Below are 22110 nucleotides of genomic sequence, written 5' to 3' on the forward strand. Positions count from 1 at the left end.
TTGTTTTAGTCTGCAAACGCAGAGAGTAATATACAGAAATTTCACACCAAAGAGAGCACAGCAGCAGAAATGTACCAGCTCCGGAAAAAAGATAAATCCTACTGAAGATGCCCAAATCACGGCATTAATCAACAGCAGCAATGAAATGCTAATCTACTGTATCTATCATGTAGCCACAATAAACCATGAAGACCATTTTGATTTTTGTGGCAGTGTGGTGCCAAATAAACAGGAAAACTGCAAAATTGCAGCTACAGAAAAACAAATCAGCTGCATTCCCTCTGAATCAAGTAGCGCTGGTTGTGATATGGCATCATTTGGCACTAAAAGCACCAAGATTATTAAAATTTGATGTAATTAAGTAACGGCTTCAGGTCATTTGGAGACGTGGTGTTTCTCAGGCATCTGTGCCAGCATTAAACCTTTAATAAGAAAAACATTATAAATCCTGTAAATTTTTGATACTTGCTCATTAACGTACAAACGGAGCACTAAAAGCAAACTGAGTAGCAATGACGCTGAGTTCAGTTACCTGCAGTACAGAGCCAGTGGTGGATAATAAAACATCGCTGTACGTTTTTTACAAAGTTTTTTAAATGATGTTTGCTTTCTTTTGATTCCTTTTTTTTTTAGTTTTTAATCATTCTCTTTAATGGATCCAGGAGAAACATCTTCTGAGTGTTAGCAACAGTTGGTCCGTTTAAAGGGCTTAATGCTGTCATTTATTTCTCATTTCAGAGCCGCCTGGAAACATTTAGTTAAATCAAACTGTCGATGTAAAATTGCACGAGAGAGAAAAACAGCCCTCTTTTTTTAGTTACATTTAATGCTGTTTAGCCTCTCGATTACTTTTACATGTTTTCATCAGAGCAGGTCAGCCAGTTCAATGACAAACGCTCAAAGTTCATACAGTGATGATTTAGTGTGAAAACATTCATAAGTTTTAAGAGTTAAGAACCTGAAACACCAACGAGAAGCCTAACTGGAGACGCAGAGGGAGCGTTGACATCACTTCGACATCACTTCGACAATTTTGGCCGCGTTTGAGTATCGCTGAGCGACACACCAGACACACACATACACACTCTCTCCAACATGCTTGTCGAGCGGTTCAGGAGTCCACCGTAGATAACAGCCTTGCCCCTGATGCACGACATGGAAAAACTCTTTAGAGGACAGAAAGGCAATTATGGGAAGTTCAAGAGTATCTAGCTGTCAGGGAAATGTTCGTGTTGGAAGTCTGCACGGTAAAAAGAGGCAGATAAAAAAGGAAAAACAAAGACGAAGAATCAACGGAGTAAGTGAGAAGCACAGTGACGGGAAGACAAGGACAGCTGAGCTGAATACAGAGTTGTGACTAGTTAACATGTTTGAAGATTAAAAAACGAGCAACTACTTGTCAACTTTTTGACAACACAACATAAATGCTGAAAAGGAATTAAATTGGCATCACAAATCACTACGAGTGGCCTCTGTTTTTCTATATTAATGACGTTTCTGTTTGCTGTGCTGACTTTTTTTCTCTCCGATTCACCGAAGCATATTCGATATCTGCAATTATAATCCAGATAATTTGACTCTGTGGAGCAAATGTACTGATTGCCATGCCACTTTAAAGGTGATAAAGGCTACTAATTAGCATCCAGTAAATTATGGCCCACCCAGGTAGCAGTGTTTGTAATGTAGTTTCAACACTTCAAAGTTAAAGTACCTTTAATGAAGGGCTCACCCTATTTTTTATTCTACTTCTAGCAAAAAAAAGTCTCCTTTTATCAGACTTACGGCATTACTTTACACACTCCATGGGGTTTTTTAGTAAACTAAAACTTTCACAAAAGGCATTTTTCACAAGCAAATACCGTTCATAGTTCTCTGCAATTCACAGAAAGTCAATTTAGAGTCTTTCATAATGCTGGTAGGAATGCAATTTAAGATTGATTTTCAAAAACGAAGCCAAACAAAAGCAAAAGAAATCCAACCTTGAAGTAACGCAGCCGCAGCTTCAATTCGAAGGCACAATACATGTCCTCAATAGAAAAGTTAAAATGAAGGCAAAAGTCTATCTTACATAACATACATACCTCAGCTTTGAATTAAACACATCCATCCCCTAGCTCAATAATGAATGATGCCCCAAATAAATAAATAAATAAAAACAGAGCACCGAATGTTTTTTTTTCTTACTCCGCATAAACATCTAGAGGCAATTCAATCATGTCCTCTCAGCATCAATGTTCAAACTTTTTCAGTTTAATTGAAAAAGTTGTTAAAACAGCAATCATCAAAATTTGAAGCTGTTCATTATTTGTGATGTAAATCTGTTTGCCCAGAGGCGAAACTTGTTCATTTACTCAGAGGCAGAGCGGCACAGAGGAACAGACCTCGGTACCGGCACTGCAGGTGACGGTGGCTACGCCCTGAGGCACCGGATCCTTTTTAAAATGCCATGCAGCGTCGCCAGTGCTGAATGACTTCTTCTTTAGAGACGCCTTCATACAACTCAAATGCCGATGGTGATGCCTCAGTACACTCGGTGGCAGGAGGCTACACCTCTTATTCAAACTCTGATGAACTGCCAGACTGAGCGCTGAGCTGTAACACAGAGGAAGCTCTCTTATTTTTCTTTTTCTCCCTGGCATTTGGCCTTCAGACTGTGATCAACATCCTTATCCCAAAAAAAGTTCTTCTCCAAATGTAAAAGTCAGACTTCATTTGCAGATAGTAAGAGAATGGTGCAGTGCGTTCTGCTGCAGTGAGGTGGAAAAGCAACAGATCGAGACTACTGCAAATTATTTGTCAAGCAATTACCAGTAACTTTTTTTAAACACAATCTTCGAACTTGGCCTCCTCTTACCATCACAGTGTGTGTGGCTTTGCTGGAGGGTTGCAACCCTAAAAGTTCCTTAACAGAGCAAAATAAAAATAAAATAAAATGCTATCAAACACCAGTGTACTGTGAGTCATTACTCTCAAAGGGATTACTTTTTTGTGTATCTATAGCCAAACACCGGTCCCTTTTATTAGGCCTTGCTAAAACCCGCTTTTACCTTCAGAACAGTTTCAGTTTTTCACAGCACAGAATCAACAAGACCCTGGAAACATTTCCAGATCTCAGGGATGAGGCGCTCCCGTTCCACCACATCTCAAAGGAGCTCCACTGGTTTGAAATCTGGTGACTGTGGAGGGCATTTCATGTCCAAGAAACCAGTCTGAGATGATCTGGGGTTTGTGACATGGTGCAGTATTTGCTGGAATCACTGTGGTCATAAAGGGGTGGACATGGTCAGCAGCAATACTCAGGCAGGCTGTGGTGTTGAAACAAACCTCAGTCTGGCCCAAAGTATGCCAAGAAAATATCTCCCACACCATTACACCACCACCAACAGCCTGAAGGTTCCCAGACAGATCCATGTGCTCATATTGTTGCAGGGCAGGGATAGCTCAGTATGTAGCGTGGTCGTCCCATGATCGGAATTTCGGGGGTTCAAATCCACTGAACGGCTACCCTGAGGTACCCCTGAGCAAGGTAGGTCCCTACACACCGCTCCCCGGGCGCCTGATTTGCAGCTGCCCACTGAGTGAATGGGTTGAATGCAGAGAGAGTAATTTCCCCACAGGGATCAATAAATTATATGTTGTTATCATTATTATTTTTACCCTAAATCCTGATCCCACCATCGAAATGTCACAGCAGAAATCAAGACTCATCAGACCAGGCAAGCGATGTCTTTCGAATCATCCTCAGTTTCCTGTTTTTAGCTGACAGAAATGGCATTTGGTGCGATTGTCTGGTGCTACAAACCATCTGCTTCAAAGTTTGATGTGTTGTGCATTCAGGGATGTTTTTCTGCTTAACCTGGTTGTAACAAGTGGTCACTCAAGTTACCGTTGCCTTTCTATCAGCCTGACGCTGTCCCGCCATTCGGTTTGAACATCAGCAGGTCGTCTTCACCATGTCTAAATGCTCTGAGTTGCTGCTATGGGATGGCGTTACGAGGAGTTTAAAGGCTGTACATAATAAAGTGGCCTAAAGTGTAAAATCCTGCATGCTCTATTGTTATGACACCATCTCGTTATTTAATAGAGTGTCTTTTAGAGTTAGTCAGCCATCAAATGGTGGGTCAGCGCATTTTGTCACAGAACTAATTTAAAATGCCAAACAAGTAGCGCAAAAAGAGACCGAATCGGTTTAAGCTGCAAAGAACTACAGCTGTTATTGTGAATGCTATGATGAGAAGCTCCAGCAGACAATCATTTTAAGGGACTAACACAAGGCTGAGGATAAAGAAATTTGCATTATGCCTCGATTCAGTTATTTCATCTTTTATGAGAGAAGCAGCTTCAAGACTCTATTACAGCCTCTTTACTGTCGGTTTGGATGTAGCAATCCTCAAACCATTACAGAGGTAAACAAGTTTAGGCATGGCTTGGCATGTCTGCACCCCCCTCTATGCATAAACCTTTTTAGTATTTTGGGGAATCTTTCCAAGCATGAGAAGTTTGAGAACCTTCGTTTTCTTTTTTTTTTATTGTATTTTAGCTTACAATAACACAAGGAGAACACTCAGATATCCCTTTTTTAAAGTTATTCATTATTAATAAGGTTTTCTAAACTGTAATCATAGGCAACTGCTTTTATGCAATAAAGGTGCTTTGCATTTTGCATTCAGTGTAAGATGTGCAAAGTCACAAAGCAGCGTTAAATTAAAAAACAAACAAACAAACATGCAGTTTTCTGCACATCAGTGTTCAGACAGACCGATGAGAAGAACACGGCTCATTTTTACATTGGCCGTCTGTAGGGATCTAAAAGCTCATATTTCCCCCTCAGTTAACTGTCAGTTTCTCCACAGGGATGTCTAAAAGCCACTCACATGTCTCGATGTATTCCTCCTGATAGAGCCGAGCTTTTAGAGTAAAAGGTACATAAGCCTGGGGGATGTTGACCTCTGTGCCTATGGAAATTTTTAAGTGTACCTCTGAGTGCATCATTGTATGCGTGTGCAGCATCGACGTGTTTGTGTGGAGGTGAAAGGATTGATCTCTTTTATCGGTGCGAATCGGATTAATCGCGTAGGCCAGTAAACCACCATCTAACAAGGTGGAGTGATGAAAACACACCTACATAAAGACACGCATGTATGCACCCACACACGCACAAACGCCTACACCCTCACATCTGAATACACATACTGAAATCTCTCTGATAGGAAAACTTGAGCATGTTAGAAGTATATATAAAGGTCAACACTGAAAAGTGGCACAGTACACTGCATAGGCGTATACAGTACACACACACACAAGCACCTACACATTGCAAGTGGACAGGAACTAAGTGTGAGAGACCCAGAAAGAAAGGGACACGCCCCTCTATTTTAGTTCAATCCCCTGGGGAAATCACATACTGACACCTCTTCTCCTGCTGTTCTTTCACCCACTTCCTCAGTTCTTTTTCTTTTTTCCTCTGGCTTTTATTCTCCCCTCTATTCAAGTCTCCATTCAGTAATGGTCTATTACCACAATGGAAGGCCCACAAATTGAATGGGACAGAATGAGAATAGCACCAAAACACACAAACAGCCACAAAAAAATCACACCGTGTCACATTGGGAGGGAAATGAAGAGTGAAGAGAAAAGTGCACCTTTTTCTCTATCTATCTATCTATCTATCTATCTATCTATCTATCTATCTATCTATCTATCTATCTATCTATCTATCTATCTATCTATCTATCTATCTATCTATCTATCCATCCATCCACCTCTCAGTACCTATTACTCATACTGCTCTCTTCTGCCTCTGCACTCACATCCTTATCTAACTTGGCCTCGCTGGCGTTAAGCTACTGCAGTGATGCCAGATGAACAGAAAACCATCTACTTTTTTTTTTTTTTTTGGAAAAGAAGCGTGGGCAGGCCACCCACCTTAAGTTTTGGATTTTATGCCGTTGCTCATAAACTAGCGAACAGTTCTTGAGTAAAAAAAAAAGGTTGTTTTTATGAGGCATAGGCATGAGTGGGATGAAGCAAGAAGCATAGAAAAAGGTGAGACATATGTTTATATATGCATGCTTTTTGTTGCCTGGTAAACTAAATTTACATTATATAATATTACAGGATGTCTTTGCCATCCGCAAAATAGAATAAGAAAAATGTAGTGGTCGTGATGGACGCACATGCAGCTTTTGGTTACGAAATCCCATAAAGCCTAAATGGCTTTGGTGCTTTGATGAAAGAAGGGTAATGTATTGTTATGCTGCACTTCATCTCACACTTACAGCGTCCAAACAATGATTCATAATTCTCTGAAATTCATGTTATTTATTTAAGCTTTATTTAACCAGGAAAATAGGACTCTCCTGAAATTAAAAATGTCTTTTACAAGAGATTCCTGGCGAAGAAAGAAAGCAGTACAACCAGCAGAGTTGAATAAACTCAAGTTAAGTAGACTAAAATACAGGCAATAAAGAATAAAAATACAAAAACGACCAAATTTTATAAACTTCAGGGCCAATAAACCCTGAAACGTCAGTAGAACTCTTTGCCTGCTGCCTGAAACAAGGATAATACAATTCAAACATTTGCAGCCTGGAGTAACTACTTTAAAATCCCCTGAAGTTTTACTGAGACCAGTTCCTTAAGTTTTTGTTGATGTTGAAATGTTAATTGGATTCTCCCTGCAGACTACCCCGACGATGAGGCATGTGTACGTCCACCTTTTAACTTTTCATGACTTATATTTTTTCAGACATGCAGCAAAAACACAGACTGCAGCTCATTACCAAACTCTGGACTGACCGAACACACCCGAACATGCCCTTATAGCTTTCTGTGTGTAGTTATACTATTAATAATGTGCCAGTCAGAAATCTGAAGAAACTGACATTAAAATATCGTTACTGCCAGATCTTTCCTGCAACCTTAAGCAACACATAGTTGGTTTTTTATCATTAAAGTAGCAAATGAGGCTAAAAACCTTCCATTTTGACCGAGGTCACAAACCTCCCTTAGTTATGGAGCTGCAGACTCAGGCTATTAAGGACATGGCGTGATGCACCGAACTTTTTCCTCCACTCCCTAGTTTTTCCACTCGCCATGTGCATACTGTGGGGCCACTATGGCAGACCATTAACTGTTTTCTATCCTCTCCCATAGCTTGTATTTTCTCCTGTTTGTTGTTGGTTTTTAGGCTTTTTTTTTCTCTTACTTTTAAAAGTCTCTTCCTATGAAAACTGAGTTCTTTTTTCCCACCATCACCCTCTGCTTGCTCACTGTGGATCATCAGATTACTGGGACTCCCTCTTAAATATTGTATGATCTTTACCTCACAATGCAAAGCACCTTGGACTGAATTGAATTAAACTCTGACTAACATCAGCTTGCACCATGAAAGCCTGCAAAGGTGTATCTGTTGCTGTACTTGCTTAAAGAGTTTCTGGGTAGAGGATCACTTTAAGAAAGAGTTGCAGAACAACTTCTCTATATCCTTTCTGCCTACATGAGGTGAATGATGACTCACCGCTTGTTTCTTTCTTCTGTTTTGCTCAAAGTGGTGAATGCGCCTGGAGGCAGATTAAGCCACCTCACAATTTCACTTTTCTTGTTGTACTGTGGCAAGGCCACAGACGAATTAGCTTCAGAGAGGGGTCAGTTACTGCAAAGTGGGTTTTGCAAAAGGCGAATAGATCATTTCTTCTTAACAGGCATACAATTTAAACTGACATCTCACTGGGTGAATATACCATTTCTTTACACATGAGAGCTAGAGAGCTTTAAGAAGCAGCAAACGATGTCATGTACCAAAATCTGAGGAAGCGAGAAGCAGCGTGGATTACATGCTTCTCTCTTGATCACTGGCTAATGAATCCACGGGTATGAGTAATGTCTATGGAGCCCTGGGGAGCATTTTTGTGTGCTGAATAAATCAAAGTTCTTCTCCGTTTCCTTTTTGTTCTTGTCGGGGCAGAGGTGAAGAAATAATTAAGACACAATTTTTACTTTCATGTCATATTTACAATTTTTTTTATTGGTGTGGACAGGTTTGCTGTTAAAAGCTTTGTGAAAATTAATTTATTCCTAATTAATTTAATATTTTGCTAAACTAATTCATGTTTATATGTATGAGTGGTCCAATTACAAAACTGTTGTTCACAGGCAACAAAACCCACAGTTTCTAAAACACAAGACCTGTGGCTGGTAATCAATGTAATAATGGCTCTGTTTAGTTAAAACCCAGTGAGTGACCACAGGTTACAAACTGGAGGGACAATAAGAAGAAATGTCATGTTCACTGCAGGAAAAAAATACATGTTATATTACAATAACATTATAGTTTATTTTTATTTTAAGCCCATTTCTTGCAAGGCAGTCTCCCCTGATCTCTGCCTACCTTAATTTCTACATTAAATAAATTATATTAAATAAATGCCCAGAAATGAACAACAACAAAAGTTCAGCATCCCCAGGGTATCATTCAGGAGTCTCTTTACCCCACTGTAGCATCAGTCACATAAAGCTGGTTATCAACTCATTAAGTTAGCTCAGTGTTTTCCCTGCACATTAACATGAAACCTGGAAGAAAAGCCAGCAAAAATAATGAATGTGCAAGTTTACAGACTTATCAATATCATAGCTCTCTCGCAAGGACACAGGAAAATCAGATGGATTATAACTGAGTTTTTCATAAACGTAATATTTAAAAGATGGGCTTAGTTTTTATTCTTTCAGCTGTAGTCTGAGTAAATAATAAATATAAAACTGAATTTATTCTATGTGCAAATTTAATAATAAGGTCCAAGGTATTTTAGGATGACATATTCGTGCTAATAGCATCCCTGTTTTTTCCTGATGCTAACATTGGACATTATTAATAACTCTAGGCCACGACATTTCCCTGGATGGAGCTTCCAACATAACCTGCTCCACAGCAGGTTAAGTTACCATGGCAATGTACCTGGTAAGAAGTGAACTGCCTTCATAGCACAGAAAACCCTGAAGTTATCTGGATATGATGAAATTGTGCTTCGTAGTACAGCCCTCAGTTTGGGGTTCAGAGTCAGTGTCCAAAGCACTTCAACACGAGGACAAGAGCAGCTGAGGAACAAGCCCGCAATTAGAGAACAACTATATCTCATCTCTAACCTTATTAGAGGCGAAACAATCAATTAAAATGCAAGAATGTGATTAATGAAAACCGTCCACGGCAACAGTTTTTGTGGCCTCGTAGTGTTTGGCTGCAGTCTTTGGAAGCTCTCGTGCCCGCTTGCCTTGTTTTTCGTCATATCAACATTGCCAGCTGACAAAGAACGTGTCGTGATTATCACCTTTCTGTCTGAATGAAAGGGGGGGCTCGAATGCCTACTCGTTCTCTTTGGAGTTTTGCAACTCAGCAGAGTGCCTGGACAACAAATATACAGCCGTACAGCATATTTACCTGCAGATATGTGAGAGTAGCGGACTGTGGGAATGTGAACACGCGCATGCAAGCAGAAGGAGAAAGAGCTTGTTCAATGCCCCACAGGGATCCACTTGAGATAAAATTCAGCAGCTCTGAATAATACAGTCCATTTATCAAGGAAAAAGCGCTAACCCTGACATGCGCACGCACACAACGCATATATACAGCACGCAGAGGGTTGTTGTGGAGTGAAGGTGCCCTTGTGTCCGAGGTCGTTTATCAGAATGTGTAATTCAAAGTGCCATGGCAGGCGAAGCCTGATGGTCTGAACTTCAATTTCTTCTCATTGCTTTGAACCGTACAGCATGTAATGCAACACTGCTGTGCCCCTGTAAAGTAAAACACCCTCTCCCCTCTGTCTGGATTTGCATCAGTCAGCCACAGAAAGCCCTGCTACAGGAGAAATGCCACCACAGCAGGACAAGAAGGCAAATAAGCAAAAGCACAATCTTTTATCTTAACAATGCAGGAAAAAACGTTTGAAGCAACTTTACTTTTTAATAATATAAAGTTTCCAAACAACCATCATTAAGTAAAAATACATAAATTCAACCATGCTCCAAAATCTTCATCTGGGAGCCACAGGACTAAACAACCAAACTATGTAAAGTAGGTAGAAATACCTCAACCACATACTCTGGTTAATTCTTACTAACCAAAAATACATTATTATTAAAGTTTAGTATGAGTAAAAGTTGATTTTGTTAGTGAAAATTGTAGAGTAAAGGTATTGTGATATTTGTAGCCACTGAAAATGTAAGTATGTAAAAGAAAACAATCACTTATATTAAATGAGAGTATAGCACTCACTACAAAGCTCAAAAATATTAGGGAACATTTGATCATCACAATATAACACAGCTAAACTTCAGGAGTGTTAATCTGTCCAGTTAGAAAGCACGAAACACTGTGAGTTCATTTCACCTGCTTTGATGCAAATGAAACTGATAACAGGTGCAACAGAGAGGCGACAATAACACAACACCAAAAAAATTGTTTGGTCTCGCAGCTGCTGCCCATAGATAATTTTTCTTATTATTTAAGCCTCCTGAGTGTTTTTCCTCTTCTTTTGCTTTTTCCTCTTCAGTGTTGGTAGCATGAGATCATGCCTGCAGCCCATACTGGTAGTCCAGCTCCTCCAGGATGGCACATCCATATGTAAAAAGGTGTATTTGTCTCAACAGTGTAGAAGAAATATCAGAGTTGGGCTGTTACACGTGGAGAGCTGGACAGGGCAGTTGAAGGGCAATCACCTAGCCCGAAATAACCTCCAGCAGATTACTCATGTGCATGTTTCTGACCAAACTGTCAGATACCGACTCGATGAGGGTGGCACGATGGCCTGAGGTCCTTTAGTGGGACCTGTGCTCACAGACCAGCATCGTGTAGCTCGACTGGCATTCGCCTGAGAACACCAGAACTGACAGGTCCACCACTGGCGCCCTGTTCTCTTCACAGATGAGAGCAGATTCACACTGAGCTCATGTGACAGACATGAAGAGTCTGGAGACAACGTGGTGACCACAGTGGTACCTGCAACATCATCCAGCTGTTTTGGCAGTGGGTCATCGATGGAATGGGGGGGCACGTCCTTGGAGGGTCGCACAGACCTCCATGTGTTAGCCAGCTGTAGCTTGATTACTGTTAGCAGGATTAAATCCTCACCTATTGTCACACCTTACGCTAGCGGTGGGTTCCTCCTGGTGCAGGACAATGCGCTGAATGATGGAGGCACTGATGCCATTGTCTGGCCCCGATTTGTCCCAGACCTGAATCTAATGAGAACTTCAGGGAGTTTTTACATTGGTGCACCTGACACCAACAGATAGCACCACAGACTGATCAGGAGCTAACTCATACCCTGATCCATGTCTGGAAGGAGATCCCCAAGGACACCATCCACCATCCCATCAGGAGCATTTCCAGATGCCGTCCGAAGTGCATCCAAGTCAGATCGGTTTTTAATGTTGATTTTTAACCTGTTTATTTAATTGGTCAGCTTCTGGTGTGATTTAAGTGTTTTGAGCACTGCACAACTTACTGTAGTTGTGGCTCACATCATCAGGCACCTTTAATTACAACATTTCATCAGTTCTCTTAATGACTTTTGGATTCTTTCATTTGCATTAGAGTAAAAGACTGTCGGTGCAAATTATTACAACCAAAGCAGGTAACCTTCCTCTTGGGGCTAGGCAAGGATGAATGTTTTAAGATTGCTGCAATGAAACCTACGAATGACATGACTGATACAAAATGATAGTGTGTAAACTTCAAACTGACACCTGCAAAAAGGCAATAAAAAGAAATGTGGTCTGTTTTTCCTTTAGGCTATACAGTATAACACACACTATGAAGTTTGATCTGCAAACAAACTGAAACTGTCCTTGATTAAAACATCAAAGCAGAACAACACAGGCTGTACAAATGAATATCTGCTGAGTTTGATTTAATTAAACAGCTTATTATTGCTTCGTGTTTACTCTGAGCCTCGGGTTCAGTAATTCTGCTACAAGCAGGAGGGGTTTCTGTTTTTGATCATGCACAGGTTGGTGCTGCTCTGTGCACAACACAATCAAATTGAAAAATGGACGTCCATAAGAGTAAAGTTCACTGAAAAGTTTCTTTCCCAGCAGAGAGCACAGCATACACAGAATCCTAATATTTAAAGCAAACTATTGTTGTCTGGTCCAATACTGTACTTTTCCAAAACATTTACAGACAGTGAAACAAAGTCCACAGGCAATCACGCAACAAGCTCACCGAGCACCGCTGTCTACATCAGTTAATGAGCCACCAAGCTTGCCTGCTGCCTTCACCGAACGGGCAATCGATTGAGGCTGTCACCTCACTGCACATTCTCCGCCGCTGCAGCCACTGCTCATGCATGACACACCTACCTGTTATTACAGAGTCCCTCGAGGTTTGGAATCGAAATACTGCGTCGGGAATTGGAAAACCTCATGAATCCTGCTCCCCATAGTTTCAGTTGTGCCACAATCGATCAGCGCAATAAAACCGAGAGCAGAAGCTCATACGTGCTGGATATTAACTGTAAGACTGCGAGTATGTGGAGCTCCACAATATTATGTACAAGACACACATAGCAAGCAAATCATCCTCCAGATATAATTTGATCTCCATGTGGTTTCTGCTGCATGTAAATGTCCTTCTCATCATGTAAAATGATGCAGTCTCCTTATTTGTGGCACAGCTTTATATATGTCTGGATTTGTAACTGTGAGGTACATTTAATGCATTATTGCAGGCTTTGCATTTAAAGTATTTAAATGAGGTATAATTTAGATGCAGGCACGCAGGCGATGAGACACGCACTCTGTGCTCTGCCATCATCTATATGAAGAGCACTTTAAAATATTCTCACTACAATGCTCGTGAGTAACTTGAGTCGTCATGTAATTCGAGGTTATCTGCCGCTGCGAGGTGACTGACAATCCACCTTCCATGCAGCGGCACACCCACACCACCTCACATGCAGTTCAGCTACACACACACACACACACACAGGTCACTGGTCTTCTGTGACCAGTTGAGGCGATTTGTTTCAATTGCCTGATCAACAACAATGGGATCAGCGGTGTGTGTATTTGGATGAATCTGCTGAATATAAAGCTCCAGGTTCGCTGCTTACAGCCCCATGTCGCATCGGTGGTATATTATTGAGGATAAAATCAAGTCAGACAAGAAGAAATACACTCTGGAGGTTTCACACGAGGCTGAAAAGGCCACATCAGTTGCTTAAGGGTAACAGTGCTGCTTCCTCATGTCTCCTTTCAAAAGGAAAATGTTTGATATTAGCGGGATATTAGCGACTTTTTGCATCAGACTCTGGCTACTGTGGATGGATTTTTTTTTTTCAGTGATTCCTTCTACTGGTTCCAAAAGAGAATTCAAGATTAAATAAATACCTTTTTGGAGTATAGGCTAAGCTTAAAATAAAGAGATAAGACAAGCTATTTTAACTAATAGTGAAAGAGCAGTGCGTCAGTAGCTTTACCGCGAGCTCAGCTCTATGTCTTATTGTTTTGCATGTATGCAAATGAACAGTGAACACCTGGATCTGCCCACAACCACTAGATCAGACTGTATGAATATGTAAAAATGTATAAAATAGTTCACATTACGCGAGCAACAAGTAAAATGGTTTTCTTAAACTTTTGTCGTCAGATCAGATTAACACTTTTATCTCAAGGGCAGGCACGCTCATATAGAGCAAGCAGATACATGCCCAGTGCAACTAATGCAGTAGTCATGTTTTAATCCCCATAAGAAAGCTTTCTCTTCCAGCGGTGAGGTCAGAGCACAGAGTCTAACCCTCGCTCCCCAAACTGACAATTATAACACTGTACAATGCAAAACCCCAGTGGGCTAAACCTATTCCATTCAGCAGAACCACTTTCATGTCATTAAGGTCAAGCTATCAGGGGAGCTCGTGTATGGAGTTCTGGGACACGCACTCAAATCCCCTCACGCACACACAGAAATAATTAAAGGTTTTTTTTTTCTTCTTTAATTCAAATGGGCTTTTTTTTTCTTCCACCTTAACATTCAGTGCAGAATTTTCCCCTGCTTTTAACTCGTGCCCATCATCTTTGGCTAAATGAGAAGAAAACGTGGAAACATCTGTGCAGAGAAATGAGAAAATGACAAGGATAGCGGATAACTGGGAGCTGGAGGAGAAAGGTGAATGAACACACCTGCCCAAAGTGTTGCTTCTGCACGCACTTGGTGAAAGTCACAGAGCTCGCAGGCGTGTACGTAAACACTTCAGAGACTTTGGAGTGAAGCATGTTTGTGTGAGTGTAAGCATCTATGAAGCCAAAATGATAATAATAATAATTTGTATTGACACACAGACACCCAGTGGAGTGGAAAGTGAGAAGAATCCACGAAAATAATTATTTTGTTAAACACCCTCCGATTCCCTGATGAACTAATCCTCACATCTGTTTCACTGGAGACTGAGGAGAGATGAGTCTGCTGCTTTTACTGCCCCACTGTCTCGCAGGCACGTACAAGCCAGCATATAACTGAATGCATTTTACTCCATTACTGTATAAACTCACAAATCTCATGCATGACAGCAGAGATACGAACACTGAGGTTCTTCTTAATCGCCCTCCACCCCTCCAGCTCCTACTTATCTGCCATCCAGAGTACTGTAAGATCCATGGTGTGACAAAAATACTTTATTGTGGACAAAACTGCACTCAAGAAAATGAATGCAAAGACTTTCTCTCCCTTTAAAATGCACATTTGTAACCTGTAGCAACTGTGACGCTTCAGGTCGTCCTCCTGCAGGGCGTTACGCTCCCTCCAGACCAAATCACACAAGGAATTACAGTACGGGTGACGACAACTAACCATTAACAAACAAAACAGGCTGTAAGGGAGGAATGCAGTTGGACAGGACTTTCAGCCATGTGACCTGAGTGCAGAAACACGTACGTGGACATCTGACGCACAAATGCATTGGCAGCGTAAAGGCAGATACACATATACCGTACCTGCAGGCAGGTGTGTACGAATGAAAGCCGCAAGAATAAAAGAAGTACGTCGCTGCAGTCAAACACACAAAAGGTAGAAATGTTTTTTACATGAAGCAACATGTGGACAAAAAGTGGATTTTTCAGACCCATGTTTAGGTGTCCAACACGTCTTTGTTCTCAGAAACACAGACACAGATAAAGCATTTCTTTATGTTTATCACCTAACCCGCGTGTGTGACACTGCACATGCACCTGCACCCCTGTGAGCATATATCTAGGTAATTGAATCTGAGCACAACATGTCAACACTGGCAGCCAATCAAACTTTCTTTCTTTTTTTCCTTTTTTTAATTTCACTCCCGACACTATGCTTGACGGGACATGTGAATATAACAGAGGGTAGCAATTTTAGATTTTATGCATCTGCTTGTCATAAATCATACAAATGCAAAATAAGGAGCAGTAGGGACGACAGGATGCAGGGGGAAGTAGGAAAGATGAAACAACACGAGGCTTGTTGAACTGGGGACGCAAGAACAAACAGCGGCAATTTAACTGTTAGCCTAAAACAAACACAGACACACACCCACACACACGTGCAAACAAGCACACCACAAGTGAACAGAGACTACGGTGCACAGGGCTCATCTGCCATTGGAAAAAAAGGCACTGTCTTTAATTTCCTACCTTTCATGTTTATAGCTGCTTTATGTTTCATCTTTCCATCCCTTATCCCCCCACCCAACCTCCCCCTCACTCACTCTCTCTCTCTCTCTCTCTCTCTCTCTCACACACACACACACACACATCCAGAGAAGTAATAAAGCCTCTCAGTGACTCAATCAACAGAAAAAGAGAGAAAGCAACAGGAGCTGAAACTTACCCTCCACAGACAAAAAGTCATCATTAGCACCCCCCCCCCCCCCCCAAAAAAAAAAAATAGAGAGGGTCAAAAAAAGAGAGAGAGAGGGGGGACGACAGATGTTAAAGGGAGGTCAAAGAAAGGGATGATAAGATTTTATATTGGGAAAACCGGAGAGTAGGAGGAAAATGCTTAAAAAATCAGTATTGTTGTTTATAATTGAAAGGAAGATGAAACAGAATAGAGGGCATAGGGCGCAGAGGATATTGCATCCTGTTTTTCAGGCAGTGTGAGAAGAGAAGAGAAGAGAAGAGAAGAGAAGAGAAGAGAAGAGAAGAGAAGAGAAGAGAAGAGAAGAGAAGAGAGCAGATCCTACCTGGAGTTGTTCGGACAGCGTGGTGGACTGTCTGGCACTCAGGGCTGGAGCTGAACTCTCGTCAGGACGCAGGAACACTTGCTGACCACGTCTGTAGGGATCAAAAACAGCAGTGAGTACCTCTGTGTGTGTCTGCGTGTTTGAGTTGTCCTTTGTGCACGCCAGCTGTCAGACTTTAAGTGATAAGCTGCTGGCAAAGGAGCATTTCCATTCCATCACACACACACTCCTAGACACAAAAATTTATCTCTTCCTACATCTGAGGAGTGCAGGAATTTAAAGGTGTGTGTGAGGGAATGTAGGAGGGGAGAAAAAAGGTGAACGTGTTTGTGAAGTCCTTACAGGTCCTTTCCTTTCTTCCTCTCAAGCGCAGTCATGTCATCTCCACCTGTCGTACGCAGAGAGAGCGCCGGAGTCACACACACATTCGCGCACACGGCGAAGTACCGAAGCACACACTCGCGCTGGCAGGCTGAGACGCACACTGGCGCGCTAACTCCACGAGCTGCAATGCATAGAGCTGAGAGTGAACACAGTCCCTCCTCCTCTCTCCTCCCACCTCTCTCTCATGCTCTCTCTCTCTCTCTCTTTTTCTCTTTCTATGTTCCTCCTCTGGGTCTTACCGCCTCCCTCAAACCCTCCCCATGATTCATCTCTCTACTGTCAGTATGTACGCTGAAGGGAACACTGTTATAAAGACACACATAATGGACCGACTTCAAAAAAAAGAAATAGAATTACCATCTCGGTTTTGTCGTTTGCTTCTGCCAACATGTTCTTATATATAAATATATATAAGAACATATATATAGTGATAAAATGTCAGGTTAAACTGATTTTACTTGGCTTTGTTACCTGTGTTTTCTTGCTTTCTGTTGGTTTGTCAGTTCGCCGAGACAGAATAAAACTTCCTGTATTTGCTCACGAGCCAATTCTAATGGAACAAAACTGCAGGCATGCTTCAAATGTGGATGTGGCTACAAAGAAGCGACAAATTCTAAAACATGGATGCATTCCTAACGTCATCAACCGAGCATCACAGAAAATCTCTACAATCATCAGCCAGTGTTTACCAAACTCAGAAATATAATCACAAGCTCACCTTCTGTATAGAGTTATTTCCTATTTGCACAGCGTCATGTCACACTGAAGCTGACCTTTGACCTTTCGCCTCTGTCGCCTCTGTCAGTAAGCCCCAGGGCAGCTGTGGCTACAATGTAGCTTGCCATCACCAGTGTGTGTGAATGTGTGTGTGAATGGGTGAATGACTGAATGTAGTGTAAAGCGCTTTGGGGTCCTTAGGGACTGAGTAAAGCGCTATACAAATGCAGGCCATTTACCATTTTAATTTAATCCAGTATTTTTGTTATGGTCAGAAATGTGTTTGTGTCATCCATCCATCCACAACCTTATTGGTCATCTGGCTCCATCTCACCCTGTCCCCATCCTCCTCCTCTGTCGCACCAAACTTCTGCATGTCCTCCTTCACTACATCCATGAAGCTTACTCTGCAGTCTTCCTCTTTTCCTTCTGTCTGGCAACTTCATCTGTCCAACATTGCCACCGTCGCTCCTCTGCACATGTCCAAACCATCTCAGCCTTCCCTCTCTAACTTTGTCTCCAAACTGCTCGACTTAAGCTGTTCCTCTGATGTCCTCATTCTCTTCCATCCTGGTCACTCCCAATGAGCCACCTCCAGCTCTGCCCCAGTAACTGTCCAAACCGTACATCACAGCATGTCTCACCATCTTGTAAACCTTCCCTTTCACTCTTGCTGCTTCTTCTGTCTCCCATCACCCCTGACAGTTGTCTCCACCCAATTCACCCTGCCTGGACTCTCGTCTTCACCTCTCTTGTGCACTGTCCGTTGCTTTGGATGGCTGATCCCAAGTATTTAAAATTTATCTAGCTTCACTGTCTCTACCGCTTGCACCTTCACTTTTCCACCTCTCTTCCTCTTATTCACACACATGTATTCTGCCTTCCTTCTACTGATTTTCATTCCTCTTCTCTCCAGCGTATACCTCCACCTCTCCAGGCTCTCTTCCACCTGCTCCCTACTTTCTCTATACCTCTCCATTAACACTCTCAAAGCAAACATCACATTTGTAGTGATCCTTCTCAGCATGAAGCCATACTGCAGCTCAGTTATCATCATCTCTATTCTTAACCAAGCTTCAATATCGCTCTCCCAGTTGTTCATAAGATGACTGATCAGCATTAGTTCTCTGCAGTTACTATAGTTCTGCACGTCACCTTTGTCCTTGAATATCGGTACACTTCTCACTCCACAGGACTGTGTTACACATTCTGGTTTAAAAGTTCACCGTCCCTTTTCCTTGACATCTGTGTAGACTTTAGAAACCCCCCCCCAAAACATCAGGTTATTTGTGGAACCACTTAAAATAACTTTATTTATTTGCAGATATTTGGAAATTCATGAAAATTCGTGTCAGCGAAGTCAGATGTGGAAAAGCTGTTGTTGCAAAAGTAACAAGCATAGATAATTAAAATATATCTGACAACATCCTCTGGTTTTTGATAAAGTCTTATTTTGTTTTTAAGCAAACAAATTTGCTAAATTTGGTTGCTGTTCTGGAACATTTAATCATATCACGTGACCTGATAAAGGAAATCTTTGTGCACAAACCTTCAGGCTACAGTTTTTATGATATAGCAACAGGAGAAGAAAAGTGAGAATGCTTTGGTGTTACTTGGGTCTCCTACCATCGCACACAGTTTCAAAGGCAATAAAAATCGATGAAGAATCATTTAAAACTCCCCACGGTGTCTAGAAGTATTCAAAAAAAGACTCAATTACATCATTGGCCCTTTCATTTTTTCACACCCGCATTTATTATTGATAGAGTTTTCTTAAGTCTAAATAAAACAGAATAAAATCTTTGAAAATAAATCCTGAAAATCAAAAGCAGGAGGAACCCTAATTTATCCGAAAAAAACAGCTTAGCAGAAACACAGTCACACACCACCGGAGCTCGATGCTTTTAATCAGCCGGCAGATTTATCATGTCGGAGTCTAGAGCGATGCTGACAGCGACAGGACATTTAGCATGAAGCTGTCAAACAGACTAAAAGGAGTCTGTCCAATGCAAGTCTGTCAAACTCACAACAAACCATGGCTAGGCACGCTTACAAAGCCACATCACATGTTAGCGGATGCTCTTCTTAAGCAGTCGTATCAAGTCAACACTCTGCTGGTAATTCTTGTTATTTTTAATACATTGTAGGTATTTGTATGATAGTTTGATAACAGCTAGGCCACTTAACTGAGTACAGATTTGAAGCTATCACAGACAGACAGCCACAGTGCGGGATTACGGCAGACCGATTCAAATGAAGTAAGCAGCTTCGGTTCAAATGCTGAAAATTGGCCTGACTCGGGAAAGATAATGGTAATTGTTTGGAAAAACAATCAAAACTAAGCACTGTTGTGATGTGTTCACTGAAGGCTGAAATTGTCTGAAATAAATTCAAGAAGGTTAAGCATTCATACAAAATCACATAGAGTGTATAGCAATGGCTATTTGTCTTTGAGTAGTACTTTTGCTTTAATGTACAAGCTCATGCTGGACAAATAATCAATGGCACATGCTATTTTATGAATTTATCACTACACTAAATTTAAGAACCAAACCCAGTTGAATCCTTTTATGAATTTATTGAGTTCACAGGCAGTCAGGGGTTAAGCCCTGGCTCATGGGGTTATGTTGAGGTGAGAGTGCTCGGATATAAAATGCTCTAATATCAAACCCAGCGACTGCCTGTTTTGTAAACAGCGAAGGGTTATTCCAGTACAGCACAAGCTCAGACTGTATCGACTGTGTTGTGTTGGCTAATAGCTGCAAGACACAAAGACATAATCAGCACAGCACACAGTTCATATCATCAGCTCTGTATGGCACACACTCACAGAGGCAGGAGAGCAGGCCCTTACATATACTCAGAAACACAAGCAGAACTACAAACACACACCTCAAAATGGGTTAGTTCAAAGCAAACTCTCCTCAAAGACTGTCTCTTCATCTGCCGTGGACTCGGTGATCTAGATTACCTTTTACACACATGCACACACGTGCACGCACGTGCACGCACGCGCAAACACGGAAACACAATTCTCCACGTTACTGCTGCCATAGTACAGCTGAAGAGAATATTGATCTCTTGTTTCTGATTAAAACCAGGGCTGCTCAAACGCAATCAACCCACAAACCCACCCCGTGAACCCACCCACTGCTCTTTCTCACACACAGACCTGTAAAACAAACACACACACAAACTCTGGCAGCCTGAATCCAATGTGAAGGGCCATAATTAGTAATCAGTGAACACGGGATCGGATGATGATCCAGCCAGTAACCGCGCTCTAATAGTTGTGTATTGTCTTTATGAATAAAACATATATGTGAATGTATGAGATTTATACAATGTCTATTAAAAAACTGTGATTGGTAGTGTGTATATGCTGAAATCCAGAGCTCGCTTTTGTCCAGACTCTCTTTGAGTGATTGAAAGCACTAAACAGTAAAGCTGCACTCAGGGGAATAGGGCTAATCTACATAATGGTGGAGATATATTAACAGCATCCTGATGCACACACACACACACACACACACACACACACACACTTAGGTGTCAGTTAGTTAGTAAGTCTTCCTCATCCTCCACACTAGCAGCGCCCTCTCCGATGCGACTGAGCCAAACAGAGTTAAGACAATGATGTATTTATGTTTTGTTATGTTTATCTCTCTATTTAACTGTATCATTACGATGCTAATTACAGGGCAGTCTTTATGCAGTTTTATGTACATATTATAGTACCATGTGATTAAAGACTGATAACAGCCTTACAGCTGGTAGATTACAGCTATTTACAACCGTACTGACATTTCACTATTTGTTTTTCTCTGAGAATATCACTAGAATGTAAATGAAAGGATTCATTTTCAATGCAGATTTCTCCAAAATCAGCCCTCTTTTGTCTTACTTTCATTTTGGACCTCCATCAAAGCTTGAAAGGGGGGCTGTGCAACTTGACCCTTTTCTGTAAAACAATAGCGATTCCTTTTTCTAGATGGGATGTGCTCCGCTTGATGAGGAAAGTGCATTTGGAGAAGTGTTTCTACTGTGTGTGGAGCAGGTAAGGACAAAGAGAGGAATTACTTGATCATGCTCATAGTGGGAATATAAGATTGTTAGATAAGGCTGATAAAACTCAAATGGATCTGAACCACCTCACAAAGACGACTTATTGTGCACAATAGCAGTCATACCTCATGTAATGCACAATGTTTTACCTTAGCTTTGCACGCAGTGCTGAAACAATCCATCATGGAACCTATTAGTAAATTGTCAGACACCCAGTTATTGATTAAAGCGACCAACCCCTGGTTGACAGTGGGTAACAAGAACCTGCTTTTAAAAGGAAGAAACACTCCTGCAGAACTAGGGTCAGACGGTGGCAGCCATCTGATGCAACCAGTGGGATGACAAACCGCAAACAGGACATATAAATAAATAACACATAAAAGTAATAAATAAATAGAGTAATAAAAGCACAAACTGCAGGATGGAGAAGGCAAGTCTGTCTACAGGAGTTAATAATAACGTTACAGTTGCACTAGGAAAAACAGCTTAGAGGCCAAGGCACCTCAAAAATTACCGAGACTTTACACAAGGAACTTCGGCAATGAAATGTCTTGACTCTTGACTCTTGACAGTGGCATTAAGCAGGAGTGAGTCTGCGAATGGTTTGTAACTGAATGCAGTAACGTTGACAACTATCTGTGATAAATCTGTGAAAATTGCAAATCTCACTCCTACACGCACAGAAATTCCTCCAAAAATAGCTATAGGCACGATCAGGCATAATATTATGACCACCTGCCTA

The 22110-nt window shown here is 41.4% G+C and overlaps 1 protein-coding gene across 2 annotated transcripts in view; it reads right to left on the reverse strand.

The window, feature by feature from the left end:
• LOC120719576 (cGMP-dependent 3',5'-cyclic phosphodiesterase) overlaps positions 1-22110 on the reverse strand; it is a 178582-nt gene that overhangs the window by 104162 nt on the left and 52310 nt on the right. The window contains exons 1-2 of one of the 2 annotated variants that reach the window (XM_040008859.1): positions 16545-16720; positions 16203-16293 (exon numbers count right to left, since the gene is read on the reverse strand). In XM_040008859.1, coding sequence (XP_039864793.1) covers positions 16203-16293; positions 16545-16579 — 126 coding nt within the window. In that variant the 5' untranslated portion in view covers positions 16580-16720. Of the gene's footprint in view, positions 1-16202; positions 16294-16544; positions 16721-22110 lie in introns of those variants that run through there. The other variant, XM_040008857.1, reaches the window with a different exon arrangement.

Source organism: Simochromis diagramma, unplaced genomic scaffold, assembly GCF_900408965.1.
Source record: "Simochromis diagramma unplaced genomic scaffold, fSimDia1.1 OVJJ01000344.1, whole genome shotgun sequence".
Taxonomy (NCBI): domain Eukaryota; kingdom Metazoa; phylum Chordata; class Actinopteri; order Cichliformes; family Cichlidae; genus Simochromis; species Simochromis diagramma.